This window comes from Nomia melanderi, chromosome 7 (assembly GCF_051020985.1).
Source record: "Nomia melanderi isolate GNS246 chromosome 7, iyNomMela1, whole genome shotgun sequence".
Classification (NCBI taxonomy): domain Eukaryota; kingdom Metazoa; phylum Arthropoda; class Insecta; order Hymenoptera; family Halictidae; genus Nomia; species Nomia melanderi.
In genome coordinates, this window is record NC_135005.1 from 11,057,294 (window position 1) to 11,079,615 (window position 22,322).

Sequence of the window (22,322 nt, forward strand, 5' to 3'; positions counted from 1 at the left end):
AACTTTGCAGTCATTGACGCCGTCGTCGCGACTTCAGAAGTTATATATTTTGTCAATCGTCGCTTGTCCTGACAAGACAATATTTTTGGACGCCCCCCCCCCCCCCCCTAAAGATGTAGGAACATCGTTACAATATCGTTTCCGTATTTTATGAACTACAGTTTGACTAACTGCAAAATTCTTGGTAACTTTTCCGGTTGATAAGCCAGATTTTAATTGAGAAATAATACTATCTTTCACAGTTTTAGATAATGGGTTCATGACAGTACGTTAACGCGTGTTACTGCACGAATAACAACAGTACAACTACTAAAGTACTCCCGGTCGGGAATAACACCGGTCACTGTTTATAAAGAATATGTTCACGTTTCTCAGCTACGAACGTTCTACTGCGGTGCAAAACCGATCACACGGAAAAACTTTGTATTTATCAAAACAATAATAATACCACGATCAGTAAAATTTTCGTGGAAAGCTAAAACATTCTACTTAATGGTATGTATTTCATTTTTTTTCCATTATACATGCAAACATTAAATAAAAATTCATTTTTGTAAAAATATCTTATGTGTGTTCACTTTTGCTCCTCACTGCACATATTGATTCTTGTAAATCACAATTACAAGCAGTATATTATCGCGAATTATTCATTGTTTCGAGAATACATACCTACAGCAAACAAGCAACACCGAATGCAGATCTTTTGCTGTGAAGATAACAGAAATCGTGACAAAATGCGGAACAATTTAATGCACAGCCTTCTCCCGAAGATGTGCGCGCAGCCGGGACAATAGAGCCTTAAAAGAAACCGTTTAAAAACTTCAGTCACAACTATCTACAACGGCACTCTATAAATAATAAATAAATAACAATCAGTAACCGAATATTCAGTTAATCAATCTTAAAATACTGATTCCACAATTGAATGTAGATCATCGAGGAAGTTCCCTCGACAAATTATTCGACGAGAAGTCTAAATAAACATCGATTCTTTCGCAGAGATCCTACGCTATCCCAATTGTTTCGAAAATGTTAACACGATTCATTAGAGTGTATCCATAAGCATCAGCCCGGTTATTCTTACGGTATCCGACTGGAAGAAGCGGTTTCCCGGGACACGCAAAAGAAAGACGCGAGTCCGAAAGTTTTTGTCGCACCGGCGTCGGCGAGGATGCGGCCGCCGACTAGAAATAGCACGCATTTTTCCGCCGCGCGTTCCGCGAATCTTCCATGAACATGAGTGCGAGCCGCGCCGTTCCCCTCGGCCGGGAAATAAGTGACGAGAGCCACCGCAAGAAACGATCCATCCGTGGAACCATCTCGACGGCCACGTGAACGAGTCGGCGTGACGCGCGCGTAAGAAACACGGCCTGTGAAAGAAACCCGCGAAGACGATCCAAATCCGTTCCCGCGGCCGCTCTGGAAACGAGTCGCTGCGTCGATCCGTTGCGACGGGCCTCCATCAATAATTCATCCGGCGAGGACGCGTTTTCAGGGAAAATAAAGGAAGAAGCAACGAGTTGCGACCGTTTTTCCGACGCCGCGGGAATCGGCTTGACACGGAACGCGACGGCCGGCGACACCAGACGCGATTACGGTTTCGCTGTTCCGTCCTCCTGAAAGATCACGCCGACTTTTATGAATCCTGTGCAAAAACCGTGGCGCCCTATCATGGTCTCGAGAAAGGAGGAAGTCGAAGAACTCGGCTCCGAGATGTTCGATTCGCTGTTTGCGCAAATAGAGGCAGGATCGGTTCATCCGTTGCTCCGTTTATCTCAATGATATGTTAATTGTGTTATGACGTCGTCGGGCATGTATTTTGCCGTTCCTTCCGTCGCGACGCAGCGGGCAAATAGAATATTTTCGGAGATTCTTATCGCTCGGTAATCCGGGCAAAACATATTTTCATAGAGACGCCGGAATGCCAGGCGAATCTGGTTTACTGTCTCAGTTCCAGGACAATGGAATCTATGCAAGGTACGATCACCTTTACGACGGCCTTTCTATTTATAGCGTTCCTAGATGTTTGCAGAAGTGTTTCGTGTCGAACTTGACCACGTTCGATCGCGTCTGGTGACTGCAATGAGTATTCCGCGCGTGGCAGCACGAATGCTGTACGCGGCAGATTTTAGAACGCTTAAATTGCAAACGATTCTATTTACGTTGCACCGCGATGTAACCGTTATGGTCGTTGACTTTCGCGGAACCCTGCTAGAAGACGCGGATGCAAATCACAGCTAACACGGAATTCGGTCTCCGTCCGCGGAAAATATTTTCCTGGAACCGATGCTTGTCAGCGGCTGTCGCTGTTGTCGAAAAGCGTGAATGATAATTACTTAGACGGACGGCCGGTGATTCCGGTTAAAAGGATTCTATTTTAGAATATTATGCTATCGAAAGCGTATACAGCGTCAGCGGCCATTAAAACGTGACAGTGGATTCAATGAAACGCGATTCCGCGAATCCTCGAGAGGAGTATTCAATATTATAATTTTGAGGTATGGTCCGAGGATAAATACGCCAGCTTTTCAAATAATTCGTGACTACGGAATGCTATCATGTTAATCGTAGTCCTTTAGCCCAAATAATATCGAACACAATAGCGGAAAACCGCGTTCGAAAGCAGGGGTCGCAGTCGTGTGAAATACTTCTGTCGCCGGCCGTTCGCGAATTATTTAAAACGGCCGGGAGTTTTGCGTGGCACGCGGTCGCGCGGGAGAGATTTCCGTGGCCGTTGGAACGAGCGAGGCGTACCAATTCCGCGAGGATCGTGATCTGGAAATTACAACGCCCCGCGAAAGAATTCTCGAGAGCTGGGTCGACGGTGTAAATCGAACGGCTGGACTCGCGCCGGCAGGCAATTTTCACGTGCGTCCGGGTAATTTTCAAGCGGCCGCGTCGAGACCGCTTAGAAACGCGAAGCGCCGGCGCCAGTTCCTCATCCTTTTCCTTTTCCTTCGCGGCGAGGGTCCTCGTTTTGCTCGCGTGTACTCGCCGACCGGACCCACGGCATGTAGTTTACCATCTATTCCCGGAGCCGAAGCGAGCGGACGATCGAACGAGCTTCTTCTGACTACCTGTTCGTCGTCGTCTTCGTGGCGCTCGTCCGACGCCGGTGTCCGTGTTTTTTCTTCCCACCGCGTGCCGATCTCTCCCTTCCTCTTCATCCTCGCCGCGTATAGAAATAACCGGCGGTAATTATAGTCCATCGCCGGGTACCGATACCGTGCCATTTGATAAGATAATCACGGCGTGTCTTCGGCATCCTCGCCGCGCCTCGGCCAACTCTGTTTCACCGGGCCGATTTCATCGGCGATCTCTCATCGTTGCCATTGATTTTCACCGTTAGCACGGCGCCACCGGTTTCTTCGTCGCCCGCCGCCTCCTCCCGGTCGAAGGAGAGAATGATTCCCCGTTCTCGAACGTTCGGTTGAGCATCCTCGGTGCGCTATTAGTCGCGGACGCCGACTCACCTAGCCCGCTGTACCGTATTAATCCCGTAGAGTAACAACTCGGCACCGGCTGGATCCACGATCCACAGGCTGTATCCTTCTAATCGTTTTATCGGGATCGCGCCATTAACGACCGCGGTAACACGCAATTACAGAGAATTATAAGCACATGCGTGATGCGTTGACCCAGCCCGTTTCATTGAAAGCCGCCCCGACGCGTCCCGTCACGTCCGTTCTTGAAACCGTGACGCGCGGCCCGGCTAGGATCTAGGAGTGTTGCGGCGAGCAAACGATCTCGGCAGAGGCGGAGATCTACATACAGCTGATGGCTACCGGCTCCGCGCGTATAGGGCACAAATATAGCCGGCGTTAAATATAGCCAGACGTAATGAGAGCCATAATCTATCTCTGGCTGCAGGTGGTAATTGGCTAGACTAGCGGGTATCAGGTCCAGCGATAGACGCGACCGGAGCTTCGCGAGCGGGCACCCGTGGTGCAGCGCGAGCGAGCGATCATCATCATTATCCTCAAGATCGTCGTCGTCATCATCGTCGTTCCCATCCTCGTCGGGCCACGACGCAACGGCCAGAGCAAGAAACTCGAAAACCCGTTTCCTCTTCTTCCACTTCTTTCTTCCCCTCATTTTTCTCCTTCCTCCTCTTCCACTTGTTCTTGTTCTTGTTCTTGTTCTTCTTCTTCTGCTCCATCGTCTCCGATACGCTGTCTCCTCTCAGCGACGCGTAAGTGCACGGTCGCGGCCATCCGTCTCCCGGCACGACCGTAATACGCCGACGTACTTACCCGCGCACGCGCTACCTATATTTAGCGCGAATTATTGTCCCGACGAGAGTTTCTCTGCTATTATGTCGAACGATCGCCGGGCCCCGTTCGTTCCGATCTAGCAAGAAAATAATTACCTCCGGACAGGCTCGTCCCGCGATACCGCGTCGCCCATCGATCCGCCGCGCCGCGCCGCGCGGCTAGATTACGATCGCGGGAATTTAAGAGGTGTCGACGCGCGTGGAAAATCGACAGGCACGGTGCGCCGCCGTCCGAGGCCATCACGGTGGGAACGGAAGTGCATGGAATCGCGAGGCGATGACGCGAGAATTCATGGTTCCTGGAGGAGCATCGTTGTTGGACGGAAGGTTTCAGGACGTACGCGGAATTCGGTATTGCATCGCGAAGTTATGGTTCTAATTAGTTTCGGCGCGATATGGTTTACGTATTATGGGATTCTATAACGAAGGCGAGGAGGTAGCAAAGTCATCTTTCTCATGAAACCGGTCGACGCCAGTTATTTTTGTGCAAGTCATTAATATTCATCATCTATCGCTTCTCAGCACGAAATCCAGGAAGAAGGTGCTAATTATAACCTTGAAACCGATTGCCTGATATTAACGGAACACTTTAGCCCACCGCTTCAGCTTCCTTAACCTCCGCGCGGAACAGTTATAACACTGGCTAGCCGCTGTACGCACCACCTTGTGTTCCTGAAACGCTGGAAAACGCGTCTGGCACGGCGTGTCCTCGATCGAGGTCGGCCTTGAGGAAGGTCGGACCTTGTCTGTACGCACCAAGGAAATGAGGGTACCGAAAAAAAAAGAAGAAAAGCTGGCCTACTGGACCACGTAAGCGTTGCTCGGTTGAACGCCACGGTCCGCGCGGGAATCTAGACCCCGTATTAAAGCGCTGCATACAGGTTTCGAAACACTGGTTAATTCATCTATCAGGAATGATTCGAGCGTTACGCGTCCGCGTAACTGAATTCGTTATTCTCGTTTCTCGTTTGTTATTCACCGACCGAATTGTCGCGTGCGTCATGCGGGATCGGAATAACGTTCGAGATAATATTTTTTATGCCTCAAGTACTCGGGAATAATTTATTTGAACCGCGGTACGTCACGATGTTTGCCTCACCTCGAGGTATATCGTTGAACTTTATATTTCCGCTTCGTAGATGAAAAGTTCCGCAACGAACGCAGACAACAATGTATCCGGCTGCCGGTAAAGAAAAGAGAAAGTTAAATAAGAGGGGAAGAAGTACATAAATAAACTTGTTGAGAATAAAAAGCAATCTGGAAAAGAATCTGCGCAGGACAATGTCTTGTTTGAGGAGGACGTTAGATTCTGCTGTCGGCGCCGATTCTCATTATTGTCGTTCGCAGGCAGCGTCGTTAATTATTCCGTTAAATTTCTCTAGCCAGGCTCCGTGTTTTCAATTGATAGTGAAATCGTTAATGAGACGCATTGGTATCTCGACTATGATCGATACACGTGCGGCCGAATCGTCGTCCATGCACGGCTGAACGCGCGGGCGTGGACTGTCGATTTTCTCCTTGGCAGTCGGCCGATTGACACCCAGGGCGCATCCGTGGTCGCGTGTGCTCGCCATGACTTAAACTCGCTCCGTCTAATTACGCGGGAACATTTCCTAATCAATTCCAGTTTCACCGGCGCCAGGCGTCCCGGCCGAGCGACAGTTTGGCTGCGTGTCCGTTTGCTCGCGCCAAAACCGCGCCGCCCGATTTCCCGCCGACAAACATCAACGTTCCTTCGCTGTCAATCTGGATCGATCGATCGACGCGTTACGTGTTTACATTTCAATTGCAGTCGAACTGCAATGATTTCAAGAGAATTTCCGCGACGATCGATGCGATGGTTCGTCTACGAGGATCGATGACGGTACAAATATCTTAGGCCGATGCGTATCTCCGCGACGTCGAGTCCGCTGACTGTTTCTGCCGAAAAAAGTACAGGGGATGACGTGTCGCGTTCGCCGATCGGATCGGTAGCTGTGGATCAAGCTTAAGGACACGCGGACCGGCCGGCGGACTGGTTTTCTCCGAAGGATGCTTTTCATCGTCGGTCCAGCCCGACGAGGCTCCCCGAGAGCCGCAAGGATGAGAGAGGAAGGAGAGACGGAGAAACGCGGCTTTGATTTTTTACCTTCGCGGCGACCTTGCCAGCCGAGCAAGGATCCCCGCGTTTATTGACCCCGGCAAGCATTCCCGGCTTTAAGCCTGTTGTGCATCCCGAGCGCGGCCGCTGCCTCCTCACCCCGTCCTGTCGGTTATCTCTGCCTTCAGCTGACGCTTTCGCGAGGTAAACATCCTCCAGAAACGAGCGCGGCCTCCCCCTCCGGTTCGTCGAAGCCGTTCAATCCCCGACGCCCGTCGCAATTTCCTCCGATCCTCCTTTTGTACTATGCCGCGTAATCGTTTCTGCAAATCGAACTGTTTTACGCCACGCTCCGGCGCACCTGTTATTATCACAGCCGTTCCCGGCCGGACAATTAAAACGATAATGGAGTATCGGGCTCGCGATCGTTCCAAAAACTTTTATCGTTCCACCGGCGTTCCCGCTGGACGTCGTTAACGTCGGCCCCGCGCCGGCGTAATAGCATGCAATCCCATTGCGCCGCGACGTCGAACAGTTCGCGTTACTGACTTACATACAAGAAGGTGCAAATGACTCGCGTCAAGGACCGTTCTTGCGCGTGCTTTCGTAATTAACGCCGATTCGGCTTCGTTAGCGGATATTATACGCCGTTGAGTAACACGGCACGCCTTTCGAAAGGTGGAACGCTCAGCGGTGTCGTCGACACCGCGTCGATTCGACGGTCCCGCCGATCCTCGCGGCGCCTCTCGAGGCTCCTTCGTCCCGGTGATCGGCGGTCGGCCGTAAAAACCCGTGAAAGCGGGTACAAGCTGTTTCCCCGGCGATGTGCACTTTCGAAAATTTCGTTTCGGACGGATACCTACCGTCGCCTCGTCGCCGGCGGCGCATATTTTTCGTGCGAAAATCGCCGAGTGTGACGTGCGAAAGCGACCGAGTTTCGCTAAGCACGACCGGGCATCGGATAGTTTCCTGTAGCCGAGGAAAGCCTGGTTGCCCGGTTTCTTTCTCGACCGAGACTTTTCCGTGATCGGCGCCGATTTCCGAGGCGACCGGCGGCGGCCAACGTTCCGTCATTTTTATTGCTAATCGATCGGAACGGTACCCGATCGCGACGGTATAATTGGTTCGCTATCGATCGGTTTCGCGGAACGCGTGCGCCTTTAATATGGTTTAAACATTCTTATCGAATTCGATACACACCGAAGCTTTTGTTCTTAGCAGCATTTTCCATTGTTTACGAATCTTAAATTCAACGCGGGTACCATTTTAATGATGATATTAATTGGTTACCGTGCTTCTAACGCAGCGATCCTTTATTCGCTGCGTGAGTCATTCGATTATTGTACCCGGCTCTCAGTTACAAACTCTCGAACTCTCATTGTGCAGAAATCATGTGACCATGCGATTGCGTCAAGGTCGGCCGCACCAAATACGGAGCCGATCGCATATCGATTCGATCGACGGCAGGCGACCGTGTCGTTGACGTACAACGCGAGCTTGACGTCTGCTGACAATTTAATTTAATCCAAGGGGATCTGTTTCTTCCATGCAAACGGGTAATGCTTGTTGTGTAACTTAAATCCTGTCGACCGATTTCCTGAATAAAACGTGCGCACTTGTAATAGTTCGAAAGATGGAATAATTTTCAAACAATACTCCGTAAAGCGTGTTCAATATTATCTACGAAGAACTCGACTGAACTGACCGTTCAGTACGTACCATTTCTACTGACTGCAGAACGCGTGCGTAGCAGATAAATTCCCCTTTGTCTTAACACAATCGTGCCTGCACATTAACATGTCCGCAGTCCGATGACTCATGCGTGAGACGCGATACTATTTATTAAAAAGTTCATAACAGGTAGTCGAAGATATCGAATCCTATAAATATAATTACCCTAAGATCTATATTGAATTTCATACGACAATATTATATCATATATTGCTAAGAAAACTGCTTATTATTCCCAATAAATCATTGCATTTGATATTATATAATATCGTTTATCGCACACACGGAAGAGAGCGCTCCTTCATAGGGCGCGCGATCGACAACCGAAATTGAAATTCCATTATGACTCACGTGAAATTCATAAAAACTGTGGCGTCGAGCTGCCAGCCGAGCCACGAGTTAAAAAGCTCAATTGTCATTTGATTTAAAGAATCTGTCGAACGGGTGATTAATAATCACGGGAGATGCTCGAACAGGGCGCACGCAACAGGGCAGAGCACGTACCGCAAGCCATATTGGTTTTCAACGGCAGTTTACGCGCGTCAGTTTTTGCTATTAAGGTCATTACCTGAACCTGCTCGGTCGGGACTATGGCTACCGGAGTGGCATGTGTGCCACCATTAATAACTACACGTCGGCACATTGCATTTCTTTGATCGGGCCAGACTGTTTCTTCGAGCCGGCTACTTGTCGGGAATGACGCCACGAGTTATTTCGATAACCGTTCCGTGGAAGGCGTCCCGTTTTTTCCCCGGGACGCTGCTCTAGCTTCGTTACGGATACGTCCGACCCGGCCACGGCCGTTTCTGCTCTAACAATTGCTGGAAAAAACAGATTCCCTACGCGCGCACGGGAGAAATTACCGCGTTCCCGTTATTCGATCGGATACCGATCGAGCGCAGTTACGATGCTCGCCGCGGTCGCCCGTGCCTTTTCAGATCGTTTTTGCCACGGCGACCGTCGTTAAACTGCCCCCAGGCTAGACTCTGTCGTTCCTGTTGCATCAATAAGATACAAACGTGACGATTTTGTTCTACGAGTGACCCGACGCGATGCACAGCGTATTTTCGTCTATTATTTACGAAAAATCTCTTACGTTTGTAGATCTCGACCTGTTATACTGATAGAGCTTGTAGAGCTGAATAAGGAAGGTCTGAATAACTAAGACGCCCGAGGAATAATCGTTTTATGGAAACCAGCTTTCATTCATGGAAGACGCGCGCGAGATGTTGTCTATCCCAGCGTTGAAGTCTCCAGCGTAGATATGAAATTTTAGTATCCCAGCGAAATTCGTAATAAACTCGCTGCATCCAGGAAACGCAGAACTTTGAGAAATACGGTGTGATTACCATTTTCCTTCTATTAGTTTATTCTTATAAATTCGAAGCTCACTTACGGATCTACTAGAAACCCGGGCCGCGTTTTTCAATCGTAACGCGTTCAGTGAAAGAAGTTTCGCAAGAACGGTCGTCGTAAACAGGGATCATTATCCAATGTAGTTATTCCGAAATACACTGGTTTCTACGACGGAATTGTTTTCCGAGCGTCGGTAAAGAGCGTCGAAGATTCTGCAATGTTGCTAATTGCCGGTGCAACACTATCCCGTGTCTGAAAACGACGGACGAAAGTTACGTAATGGCCACGTAACTCGAATCCTGAGCGGAAACGAGCAACCTAGCACGCCGCGTAGCGAGTGTTCAGTTTTCTTTTGAAAAATCGTCTCGACCATATTTCGCGCCGTTATGGCTTGCAACTTGTTCCTCGTGCTGATACGAGGAGGACGAGCGGAGACTGAATAACACCGAGTTCCCGGGGCTCGCATTGTTCGTGGCGTCATGTGCATGGATCTCCACGTGTTCCATGTTTACGAGCGAGTCACGTGAGCGACCGCGAGCAATTACATAAGTATCGACTCGACGACTAATAAATAATGGGCCTTTCTTCCTACGGCAACCCTACGCGCGAGACGGCCGTGCGAAATTCACTAAATCAGCGATCAACGTTCGTTCCGACGTTCCTCCAAACCGGAACGCTCGCCGCCGGCTCGAACAGTGTCAAGGACGGGACCGTAAATTATGTCACCGAATTAGAAAAGCGATCGAAAGCGCGCGCCGCGGCCGATCGCCGGTGACACACGCGCGACTCGATGAAAAAAAAAAACAAGAAGTTCGTGCAACAGGCCGCATTTGCATTCACGTAACGAGCGAATAACTGCGTAGCAAGCGGATGCACGCGCGAAAGTCGCTGTCGGCTGCTGATCGGTTGATAACGCCGCGACGCCCGCGCGCGCGTGTTCCCCTGTTAACGAGTCGCTCGTATGAATTTCAGTAAACGGAACGGACTGACTCAGGATACGTTTGAAAGAGCTATGTGTCGGTTCTAGCGATGGTAGAATATCTTCTTTCGGTGCGTTTATAACGTAATTGTTGAAACTGCGGAAGGTGAAAGATCGTCGTTGCTTTCAAGCGTCGCGAAGTAATACGTCATGAAAGGAGTACGATATCAATGTAAATGTTATTCGTTGTATTGCAATTTCTAAATGTAGCTGTACGCGCCGCTTTAATGTGAACGATTTTACTATAAAATAAAAGTATTTAGAGCGGACCCCCGTGTAACGCGGTTTCCTATAACGTGGCGAAATGACTGCGATGAGTATTCATACAGCACGAAGATAAATTTAAGATTTTCTTACAATCTTTTGTTTTTGAGAAAACAGAGGAGCTGGCAGTTTAGAAAAAGTGAAGATTTGTAAAAAAACAATAAGGTATATACACATCTAAGGATAATAAGAGGAAAACATTTTAATTCAAATTTTTATTAAAAGAAACATGTGCACTTCACACATTTAAAGGTGAAAGAGGAAATAAAAATATTCGACTTCTTAATGTTTATTCACTATCGGAAGTATCAAGAAGTAAGTTCAAACGGAGCCATCTTGTTCATACTGATCGTAAAGATTCATCGTTTGAATAATCCATGGTTTCGTCATTGGAAACTTCGACATCTTGAAATTCTATACCGTCGGTGTTTTCATTGATAATTCGGGAGTTATTGTGTTCGGTGACATCCTCGTTGGTTCTGAGATATTACAAGAGAAAATAACGTATGTGAATCCGTATCGGTTGTTCCAGGTCTGATGATGGAATCCGAGAAGAAAATTTTCGAGATGATGAACAAGAAAGCGGCGATGTCCAAGTATTGGATGCCGCTCGTCTGGGCGACGAACATTATCAACAGGGCCAGGAGGGAGGCCCTGATCACGAGCGATCAAGTAGTGCAGACCCTCCTTGTCGAGCTCAGCGACATCCGGAAGAGGCTTGGCGCGCTGATCGGTTACGACACCGTTTGCGTTCCTCTCGTTTACACTCAGGTGAGTATCCTAATTTTCAGCAAAGCGTATCGGTCGCATCGGTATCCGTGACTTCTATCGTCGGTCGAATGTTTGCCAATGGAAATATCGTTTGAACGACACGTCCCGCTCGAGGCCAGGAACAAACAGCGTCTCCGTTAATGAGTCGTGTAAACGGACCGACGGAATGAATGGATCAAGTACTCGTTATTTTTCTAACGCATCCCTCGATCGTGAAGAGATCTTTCTTCTTGATTTTCCTTCAAGCGTCTTTTTCAACCTTTGATCGTTTCAATCAACCGAGCAAGTTCCACTAGAACTGTCTGTCGAAGAGGAAAATTGCAATCGAAGAAACGATTAAGTATCTAGCTATTTCAGTAGCAATTAAATGTCCAATCGAAGGCAATAAAAAAGACGTAAAACATTTGCTGAAACAATAGAAGCTTCGCGGTATACCCTGCCATTCGAGTAGTTTAGTCCTCAACATTAGTTCCCAGACCTCGAATATTTCCTCGAACGAGGAATTCTCAATTTGAACGTCTAATATGGTGAAACCAATTCAGCTTCACGCCCAGTACCAAAGCAGCACGCCCGAAAGCCGCGTTCCTACCTGTGCCCGGGATAAATCTGTTTCTGCGGCAAGAAGTTAACGAGCAGCGCGCGGCGGTTACGATCATTAGAAAGTACGTCACACCGTTGCAACATGGATGCCGCGGACAAAAGGCCCGATGCGTGGTTTTAACACGGCCGCAGAAATCCTTTTATCCGGGATCCCGCGGCGCTGGAACGGCCGAAGATCGATCGTAAATCCGCGATCCGGCCCGCGGGGTCGCGAGCGTTATCCAGTTCGAAGGACTCGATTCATTGCGGCGCAGCAGTAAAACGGATCCGTTCTCGGAAAGATGTTTCTCATTCGCAATTAGCCGCCGCGTGTATGCATTGTGCAACGCTAATTGCTCATCAGCTAGCGTCCCTAATTGCCGGGTGCAGACGCCATCGTTTTCGCGGAGTTTGAGGTGTTCTCAGCAAACATGGCGCTGCCCCGGCTGGCTTCTTTGTCGAGCGGCCTTTCCGACGACCTTTGTTTGCCGAGTCCGCCTGCGTATCCTGCTTTTAATTGCCAAAAACGTTCCTTCGCTCGACGGAGATCCAATAAACTCGTCTTCGGAATCCAACTGGTTTTCGCGCACCGGTTAACGATAAATTAAACAACCAATCGATCGCGGCTCGGCTCGCGGGGGAACGTTCATTCATCGATCGGTTACGTAATCGATTACGAACGATCACGGGATACGAAATTCACACATGAATAAAAACAATCTGGCAGCATTTTCCCCGTCGGTGAAACATCGATCATTCCGTTACTGGTATATTTAGATCGGCCGCAGACAACCGGGCGGATCGTTTCGTTAGTCACCGTGCCTCTTTTGTATTCTCATTGTTCGGGTTCTTCTCATAAATTAAGACGGTAATTGAATTCCAACAACGATCTCGCATTTGCCTATCAATCGAGCGAGGAATACTTCGAATTCCTTTGGAAATTGACTCCGAAGATGAAGAGAACGGTAAATAATTAACTCTCTTAACAGAATTCCGATTTCTTTTTTAGTAGCGTTCAGTAATACACAATAACTCATCTCTGGGACTCGAATACAGGTTTTACTTGTAGTATTAAAACGTTTCATTAGACTCGCCAACGAAATAATTGAATTTCTTCGTAATCGAGGGAGTAGACGAGATTTGCAAGAAAACTGCTCTAAGCAGCGTGCAATTATTCACTTCGTGAGATTTTCGCAACGCGACTACGCGGAGACGACTTTCTTTGTGTTCCACTATGTAAATGGTAACAGGCATTATACCTGCTGCAGCGCAAAATTGCAAGGCTAATGCATATTGTTGCTCGCGAGCTGCGTTCACCGAACGCTTCGACTTGTCCGACATCACCTGGCGTTCGATTATCATGAACGTTCGCGTAGCGAGTCCCATCTCGACGGCACTTAATAAATTTCAACAGAGAGATGGCAATTGAAGCCAACGCGACAATGCGCTTTAATTACCGGCGAAACCGCTGCGCCGGATTCTCTCCGTCCCAACCAGGAAAGACCTTTTATCCAGTTGCACCAGAGTGAACTTTCAGCGACAGTTCTTCTGGCGACATTCCGGAGATTGTTTAGATCAAACCGTTTCCAAAGGAAAATATTAGATCGACTGGCGAAGCAAAAACTGTCTGATGAATGGCCTCAGGAGTTGCACGGGTAGTATCGTAGAATGTGAATGTGCAAAGGAGTGGTTAATATATCGATTATCGCGAGGAAAAGCACTTTGTAGTTTTCCACAACTGTTACTAGACTTTACCTATAACTTGTCTAATTGTTTCTACAAAGTTCAAACTCATCATTTCTTACGAAGAAAGTCGGAGAACGTATAACAAAGAGTGAAATTCGATCGTTTCGGCAGTTCTTTGCATGCGTTGGAAATATCTTCAGAATAATATCAATATCCTGATTAAAATAATCATCGAGATAATTAAACCTCTTTCACTTTGAAAACTACCGGACACAGATCTTTTTGGAGAAAAATAATTCGAAGGACACCATGTTCACAGGCTTTAATTTCTTCCCCACGAATTTGTCGAGGTAAATGATCACGTTACAAGGGCAGACAGTGCGTGGCCAGGATCAGTAGGGCTGTTCATCATTGACTTTTTCTCCCTGAAAGTGACGTTCGTGAATCCCGGGCTGTCCACAACAGTGGTCAACGATTGTGTTCAGCATAAACTGTCGATCGCTTTTTCTGTTGTTTGCAATAAAGTTTTGCATAAAGTATCATTTCCTGGTGGCCTTCGACGAGAAAGGTAGTGCTCTCGTCGACCTTGATATTATTTCATTCAAACCTGTTCCAACTTACGCGCGGCTTGAAAAGAGGACGAGCCTGTTAAAAATACGCTCGTGGAGCCGGTGACTCCGTTTGAAATTCCACACCCCTCGAAAGGGTTCATCTCTTGCCTTCAAAGTAGCTTGTTCGTCGTCACGCAAACGTTTCTCCTTTCTCGACGTCGCTCGAAGAAAATTTCATACTAAATCTGATTACCGATCTCCCGATCGAAGGGGGATTAGTATTAATTTAAATATCATCTTCCAAGAAAGTGTCAGACTACGTGCGGACTACAACAATGTCCGAGTATGCGAAAATACGGGAGAGGCTGCGGTGCATTCTGCAGCGATGCCATCGGTTTCTTATCGTCGATCGCTTTTGATGACACTTCCTTCATACAACGGTTCCGAGAATCGAGTCAAATGACGCAATCGTGGAATATGTGCGGCGATAAATTTCCGTTAGTTAATTCAATCGCTTGTATCGTCCCGTCCCCCATGGAGGCGATCGTTCGATCGGCGAACACGCGACGATTGTTTCCGTTTTATCGCGCCTGGCGGAATTAACATCGGGCGGAATTAAGACACCGGGGAATTACGATTCGCGGCGGCTCCCCGGGGAACAATCGGCTCGCGTTTTACTGCCGCGATAATTCGTTTGCTCGTATCTGGCCACGTTTCAAGCGTCGTTTATTTATGTTTTCCAGGTAGTCACGCTATCACTGTACGCGTATTTCTTTTCCGCGTTGCTCGGCCGACAATTTATCGAGCGCACCGACGTCGGAGGCGGAAAATATGAGGAACCGGACATGTATTTTCCATTTTTCACGGCGCTACAGGTGAGAAAGACTTTGCGCGGCTCGTAAAGACCGCCAACCTGTTATTGCGTATCAATCAACCGGGAATCTCTGTTTCCTTTCAGTTCTGCTTCTACGTGGGCTGGCTGAAAGTCGCCGAGGTGCTGATCAATCCGTTCGGCGAAGACGACGACGACATTGAGCTGAATTGGCTCATCGATCGGCACATTAAGGTAAAACGATTGTTTGCGCAGCGTCAATGTCCCTCGAATAATGGGGACCTTCTTTAATGGATTATAGGACTCGCCGCTCATTAAGTCGACTCGTCAACTAAATTATTTTTCAAGATTCTATATCCGGGAGGAAGTAATTCCTCCTTGGTCAAATTCATTTATTCATCGCTTGAATAGTCAAACAATCCCGAGGGGATTTTAATTGTTTAAATCGTAAACAATTTCCGTTCCTGTTTGCATTCATTCCAGTTCGGATTTACGACTGGTACGAATTTATTGGTCATTTGGAATCGTTATTAATAGCTCGTACTCATTCATGCGGTGATTGGAACACGCGGGATAAATCGTTCGAGTTTTCACAGCGGAATAAATCGTTGCCAATTGCATACTTTGAACTAGTGTTACAATATGATCGATTGATGTAACAGAATGTTCATTTCAATTTTATCGCGATTCCGATATTAACGCGATGGGGAATGCTGAATCGTTATCATTATTATTTCAACGTCGTTCACAGGCGGGGTACATGATCGTCGACGAAATGCACGAGGAGCATCCAGAGTTGCTGAAAGATCAATACTGGGACGAAGTCGTGCCGAAGGATCTACCGTACACGGTGGCCAGTGAACAATATCGACGCGAAGAGCCGAAAGGATCCGCGGAACACTATAAGGTCAAAGACAGTGACGCTCTTTATGCAAACGTTATGCTGGGTACACAGATCCACAATCACGTTCAGCATCGCAAGACTCATCAGGATGACATGTATGCCGATTACGTAAGTGCGCGTCACGAACTGAACTTGAATTCGTCGATATCCAGATGGCAGCGTTTTGCGCGTCCATTGAAAACCACAGAGACCCATTGTTGCTTTTTCCTCGAACTAACTCGATGTATGTTTGTTCACTCTCGCAGTGGAACTTTTTTCAATTGAAATTTAAACATTCGTTCGCTGTAAAAGTTGAACTTCTAACTTAAAAGTATATTGTGAGTGTCGCAATGGCAGCAGTAGTTAAAAAATAGTAGATAGTTACAAAATTTACAAAATTCTAATGTGCAAATGATAATATAATAACTTCTTCCATGTTCCACAGGAGAGCGTTGACACTCCGTTAGTGGAGCGAAGGAAAAATTGGCTGCAAAGGCAAATAACAAGAATGGGCTCGGTACGAAGTTCCTCCACTACGTACAGCAGTGGAGGCGGTTTCTTCTCCAGGAACCGTCACAACAGCGTCTACAGTAGTCCCGAAACCGGAGGATTGCCGCAGACGAACAACCCTAATCTAAAAATGTCGCTTTACGATCGGCTAGTCGGTCGGAAAAGCATTCGGAGCCAACGAATGGGTCGGCAAGGCAAGTATTTCTACCTAAAAGTCAGGATCGTCGGTAAAGACTTCGAAAACTGTATCTTCAATCATCTTCGCGCAGAGAATTGAGATACGAGCTCGAAGCAACTAGAATTCTGTAATTCATAATACAAACGTGTGAACCATAATTACGTTAATACGCCCCGGTGTGTTCCATAACGACGTTAATTTCCAAGGCATTTAAACGATGATTATGCAACTTTACATAATACCGTGCAGGCCTCTCCGGCATCTTCCACTTGCATAAATTAACGCCGGCAATTGAGAGTTTAACTCGATAGGCAGCCACTTTTTACAAAATTGCTTCCTATCCGTAGAAACTATTTCCCTTCGATCTCCGAGCGATAAAGTCCAATTAAAAAGCCAGAGTACATCAAATAGCGATCCTAACTCAGCACGCGTCAGACATCCTTCCATCACGACCATCGCGTTCCGACGCGAGAAAAACTTTCAATGAAAGTCCCCCGAACGCTTTCCCCCTGTCGATGCAGCCACGCGCGCGCATTACGTAATCGGTGACCTTGCGTAACCCAAACAATTTCCGCGATTGAGATTCTCGAAAAGAACCTTTCCTAAGACCTTGTGCTTCATTCCTCCCTCCGTTCCCTCCGCTCCTCGCTGGGGACATCTAAGAACAGCAGAAAAACCGGGAAAAGTACCGGACAATTAAGTATCATCGCGACGCCTCGTTCACCCTGTCCTCTGTTCTCCCGGCGAGAACCGTGGATTCATTTCCTCGTTCCATCTAGCGGTAAAAGTAACGGCCGCGTGGCAAAAATTCCCGATCATCGTCTGCCTCGACCGGCGAATATCATTGTTCCCGGCGCCGGGAATAACTTAATCGCCGGCGTAATCGAGCCGCGCGGCCTCGATCCGTCCGATCGGAATCCGGCAGTGGCGCGGACACCGGCCGATAGCATAATAACCTAATCCGATTCGTTCGTGTCCGCAGGTACGATGACGAAGATGAACCCGGTGCCCATCTCCCTGAAGAACCGACCGCGCATACCGACACCGGACGTGACGAAAGAGGTGGTGGACCGCGAGCAGAGATTAGCCCTGTCGGCGACGAACGCGGCAAACATCGGCGCCGGCGTCGTCGGTGTGATACCGGCGAACGGCCATTACCCGGCGGACCTGCCGGTAGTCCAGGTGGTGCTCTCGCCGATCCAGGAAACAGAAGGCACGCCTGCGACCGGGAAAACTGGGGCAGCGGCTTTGGCGCAGGCCGTTTTGTCACCTACGCTGACCAGCGCTGGGCTGGTAACCCCTATGACGTTGACGCCAGTCACGGTGAGCCAGTTGACGCAGTTGGGTCTGGTGACGACCACCTCGGCGCCGATGATCAGAACCAACACCCAGCCTAACGGGATACAGGCTACGCTGACCGAGGTGAACAGCAGCGAAGAGGAAGGCTCCGGCAGCGGTAGCAGCAGGAGCGGTAGCATCACTGGACACGAAGATAGGTCCACACCTCTAATAAGCCAAGAAAGGAGCACACCGCTGATCGGCGAAACGGCCAGCCCTATGGGCAGCAACGGCAGCTCGCCTACGTTCGACAGCTACAACGATCGATCCCCTATTCTCATGAATCCCGAGAAACTGAGTTACGTGGTAACCACGGTGCCAACTGGGCATACTGTTAAGGCGGGGTCGGATCCACGTGGCAGGCGATCGGCTTCGCTGCCTGGCCCACCTGTCGTGCAGTCTAGGGAGGATAGGAGTATGTCACTGCCGCACTCGCCGGGCCTTCAGCCTAGGGAGGGTCGCGCAGCTTCTGTGTCGAACGGGCACGACCCGCCTAACATCGATAGGCTCATGGTGATCTGCAAACAGGACACTCGTCCAAGGACCAACAGCATTGGCCACGACCTCTGTAGACCCAATCATCGAATCCAGGATACTTCTAGGAAGATCAGCAGCGTCTCTTGCACCAATGCGTCCCTCTCTGGCGGGCTCGGGACTAGTCCCACTACAGCCACCTCCGCGATGACTGCCGCGACGCCTGTCGCGAACAGTAAGAGAGGGGAGGTCTATGTCTGACATGGGAAATTTAGAGACAATGTAGATTCTTTTCTGTCGCGTTCGACCCGACCGTCGAGTGCGAGCTACGCGCTTGCCTGAGATCTGAGACTCCGTCCATTATTGTGATGACTCGGTGCGCTCGCGCGCGGGGGGCGTTTCCCGTGTCGTGCCCACGTGAAAGGGTAATGGGTGTTTTGCTTTCGATTGCGTAGAGGATTCGACGTTGAGGCTCGACATTCGAGTTGTAAAGTACGGTAACTTATGCGCACGAAAGACTCCCGCGAGTTGCAAAGCGGACTGACGGTGACCGAGGATATGGTAAAGATGTTTAGATAGAAATGTCACGAGCGTTGAAGGAGATAGAACATGAAAGTGTCGTTTAATGGGAGAACTGGATGATATTATGCGTTAATCGCTCCGTAGCGTGTGTTTACGTGGCAATGGGAGGTTCTAACATTCCACGAAGGGAATCTCGAGCAACAACTACTTTATCGTATGTGCAATAATGCGAGACGATCCATATGACGACACGTTTTTGAAGAAGACACTGTATCATCGACGGAATGGGAAGCGCTAAGATACCGCCGGTTAGTTAAAATAGACTTATCTCCGATGATCCGCGCGGGAGTGAACGTTGAATAGTTTTACAAGCAATCGGAAAATAGAGAAGTCAAGTCGTTTTGTTTTTTTTTTCCTGTAAATAGACGACGTTCCGTCGTAGACAGAGCGTGACTCGTCGTTCTCGCAGTTTTTGCAGTCCGGTGGAAGATTATGTTAGCCTGCGTGAACCGTATTTATTCGATGCGATTGTTTCGTGCGAGGGGAATGACGAGTGCATAGGTGCATGTGCATGAGTTCGCAACGTTTGCCATATTTGCCATACTCGGAGGCGCTTCGCGTGAAACGGGGGAGGACGGTGTCGTCGATTCGGCGTGCGGTCCTTGCAATGTTGTCCAACAAATGTTAGCGGATGTTAAGTAGTACTTCTCGATACGACGCGAGCGTGTGCTAGCAACGATGTCCGAACGAAATCCACTTAGAGAAAATTATTTAGAGAAATTCGAGGACCACCAGTACACATAGTGTCACGAAACTAGAGGATTTAGCTTTGTCGGTGTATTCTATGAATACATCGAGCAAAATGTGTGAACGGTAGTCTGAAGACGATTTGTGAAACAGCTGTAGTTAAGATATTGAACACAAGGGCAGTGACAGATTTATTAAACTAGGTTCTCGTGAAATCAACGTTACTGTTAATGTCTTCCTGGTGAATATTTTTGTTACAACTGATTCAGAAACATAACTTGGATCACTTGGATCGCATGAGCTGTGCATCGTGCGTGCACGACTTTTTCTACTGATAAAGTATGATAGCGAAGCTATCTTCTTTCACTTTCGAACACGATATAGATACTATCTGGAACTCCTTGTTACGTTCCCTGATTTTTACCGTAAGGAGCACTTGCTTTTTTACTTCACGATATATTTATACGCGCGTTCCGCGAATGCGCGACAGCTCAAGAACTTTTCTACTAACTCGATTTCGCCAGACTATTATAAATAACGGTGATGTACATGAAAGGTCAATACGTAGAGCGAACGAACGTGTGTGTACATAGTAGAACGATTAAGTTAAGATTATTTGGTGTATGAGATTACGATGATGCTCAATGCCAACGCGCGACCAGTGATGCGAGATGGTTTTTCACTGCGTCGCAGACACTGGTACTTCATTGTGGATGCAATCGTTGTTTGTCAATGATCGATTGACGTCACGTTAGTTCGAAATACGTAGGCAGTAGGTATATCGCTACGAAAAGTGCAAAATATGTAAATACGGTACGTTTTATTTGACTTTCTATTTTATATCGTATCACGATGTTGTAACTGCAGCGAACAGATCGAATTATCTTTGTAAGAAAGCGTTAATTTAACACGGGAGAAAGTTGTTGGAGCTGTTATTGAATGAAAATAACCGCTACAGATTTTAGCGTTGTTCATAACGACGAACCACGGGAGATTTCGTGGAATCACGTGCGATCGATCGATCGGGATCTCCCTCGATGAGACGGTACCGTTAGGCACGCGTCTCGAGAGTGTAATATTTTGTTGACAGTTCCGTTGAACCAGATTGCAATTTATACGACGAATAAATAATTATTTATAGTCTTTTCACGGTTCTGAAGGACACTTATTCACATGGCCGTGCGCTGGGCACGTTTCGTGGACTTCGAACAAATGTGGGAGAGCATTCTGTAGATATTTAACTCGCAGTATTTGTATATAGATTAATATCCCGCTCTCGGTAATAGTATTTACAACATGAAACTCTGTTTATAATGTATCGGTAAGCAATTGTTTCGGTGCACATACTGCGCGTCCGTGTGACGCGAAAAAAAATCACTCCCAAGAATAGTACTATGTTATTCTTAATATCTGTAATCTACCTTGAAATAAACGTTCTAAAATCGACGGGAATGCCTTCTTATTCGACGGAAAGAAATTCTGAAATGCGAGAACGCACCGAGCGTACAAACAATCCCTTGCCAAGACCGCATACCCAATAGATCGAATCCAGAGGCTATTGACATTCCGCGGAGCACGATTCCCAATGAATTGTTTTTCTCCAATTACATGTATCCCGTGCTCATCAGAAACCGCGTACGATCTAGATAAAAGCGAGATACACTATGAAACTTTTACTGGACGATCGTTTGTCGCGATCGATGTGTTGTTTGGAATGTTTTGCGCAGAGACATGCCTCAACCACAGCAAATAGGTAGCCTAGATTAAGGTGACTGGTGGAATTGCATGCGCCACTTGAAAGACCACGCCCAGGTTGATGGTCTCCGTGAAAGATATTCGTCGCCTGGCAATTTCTCGAATCGCCTCCGGCAGGAAAATGTTATTCCGCGGAGAGCTATCGTTGGAAATGGCTTCACGCGTGCAACGTTTAAGCTCGTCCTCCATTCTCCGGCGAATGGGAGTGGTCCATTCTCCGTTATCCATGCGAAACTTTAGAATATGTATGAGACTGTAAATATTTACTAGATGCGCTTGTCAAAACGGCCGTCCGTTATCCGTCCACCGAGTCAACTCGGATCAAACGCTAACGCAATATCAATTAAAGCAACGAGACCGTTCTGGCCTGGTTTCCCGCGCCATTAAATATAATCATATTCAATTGCTAATATCCTCTACCCTTTGAAACGCAGCCTTTCGCAATAACAATCCCCGTCAAGCGTCATCTCTATCGTTCCCTGCAAGAATCCTCCTCTTGTCCAACCCAAAGAGGATGATCGTTCAGGTGCCGGCAAAGATTCCTCCGCGATCGCAACGATAACCTGTCTCCTCTTCGACAGAATGAATCATCGGCTCGCGAAATCAACCGCTCGACTCTTTCGAATATAATTCTCGCGAAATATCTCCTCCTGGGAACAAGTAACCGCCACGCCCGTTTATCTCAACAAATTACACACTTTCGGAACCGGCAGAATCGCCGGTCCGCGGCGCCGGCACCTCCGCCTCCTGAACCCAGCGCGAGCGCGCGCGCGCGCACGCGGCACATATAATAAATCATTATGCGTCTCACGG

The 22,322-nt window shown here is 48.0% G+C and overlaps 1 protein-coding gene across 4 annotated transcripts in view; it reads left to right on the plus strand.

Moving 5' to 3' along the window:
• Positions 1-21,392, plus strand: part of Best2 (bestrophin family protein) — a 54,661-nt gene extending 33,269 nt beyond the window's left edge. Inside the window, exons 1-7 of one of the 4 annotated variants that reach the window (XM_076369037.1) lie at positions 10,416-10,490; positions 11,216-11,454; positions 15,014-15,145; positions 15,229-15,336; positions 15,854-16,114; positions 16,431-16,689; positions 17,656-21,392. In XM_076369037.1, the coding sequence (XP_076225152.1) occupies positions 11,221-11,454; positions 15,014-15,145; positions 15,229-15,336; positions 15,854-16,114; positions 16,431-16,689; positions 17,656-18,746 (2,085 nt within the window). In that variant the 5' untranslated portion in view covers positions 10,416-10,490; positions 11,216-11,220 and the 3' untranslated portion in view covers positions 18,747-21,392. Of the gene's footprint in view, positions 1-10,415; positions 10,592-10,644; positions 10,849-11,215; positions 11,455-15,013; positions 15,146-15,228; positions 15,337-15,853; positions 16,115-16,430; positions 16,690-17,655 lie in introns of those variants that run through there. The other 3 variants (XM_076369036.1, XM_031972013.2, XM_031972012.2) reach the window with 3 other exon arrangements.
• The last annotated feature ends 930 nt before the right edge of the window (positions 21,393-22,322 follow it).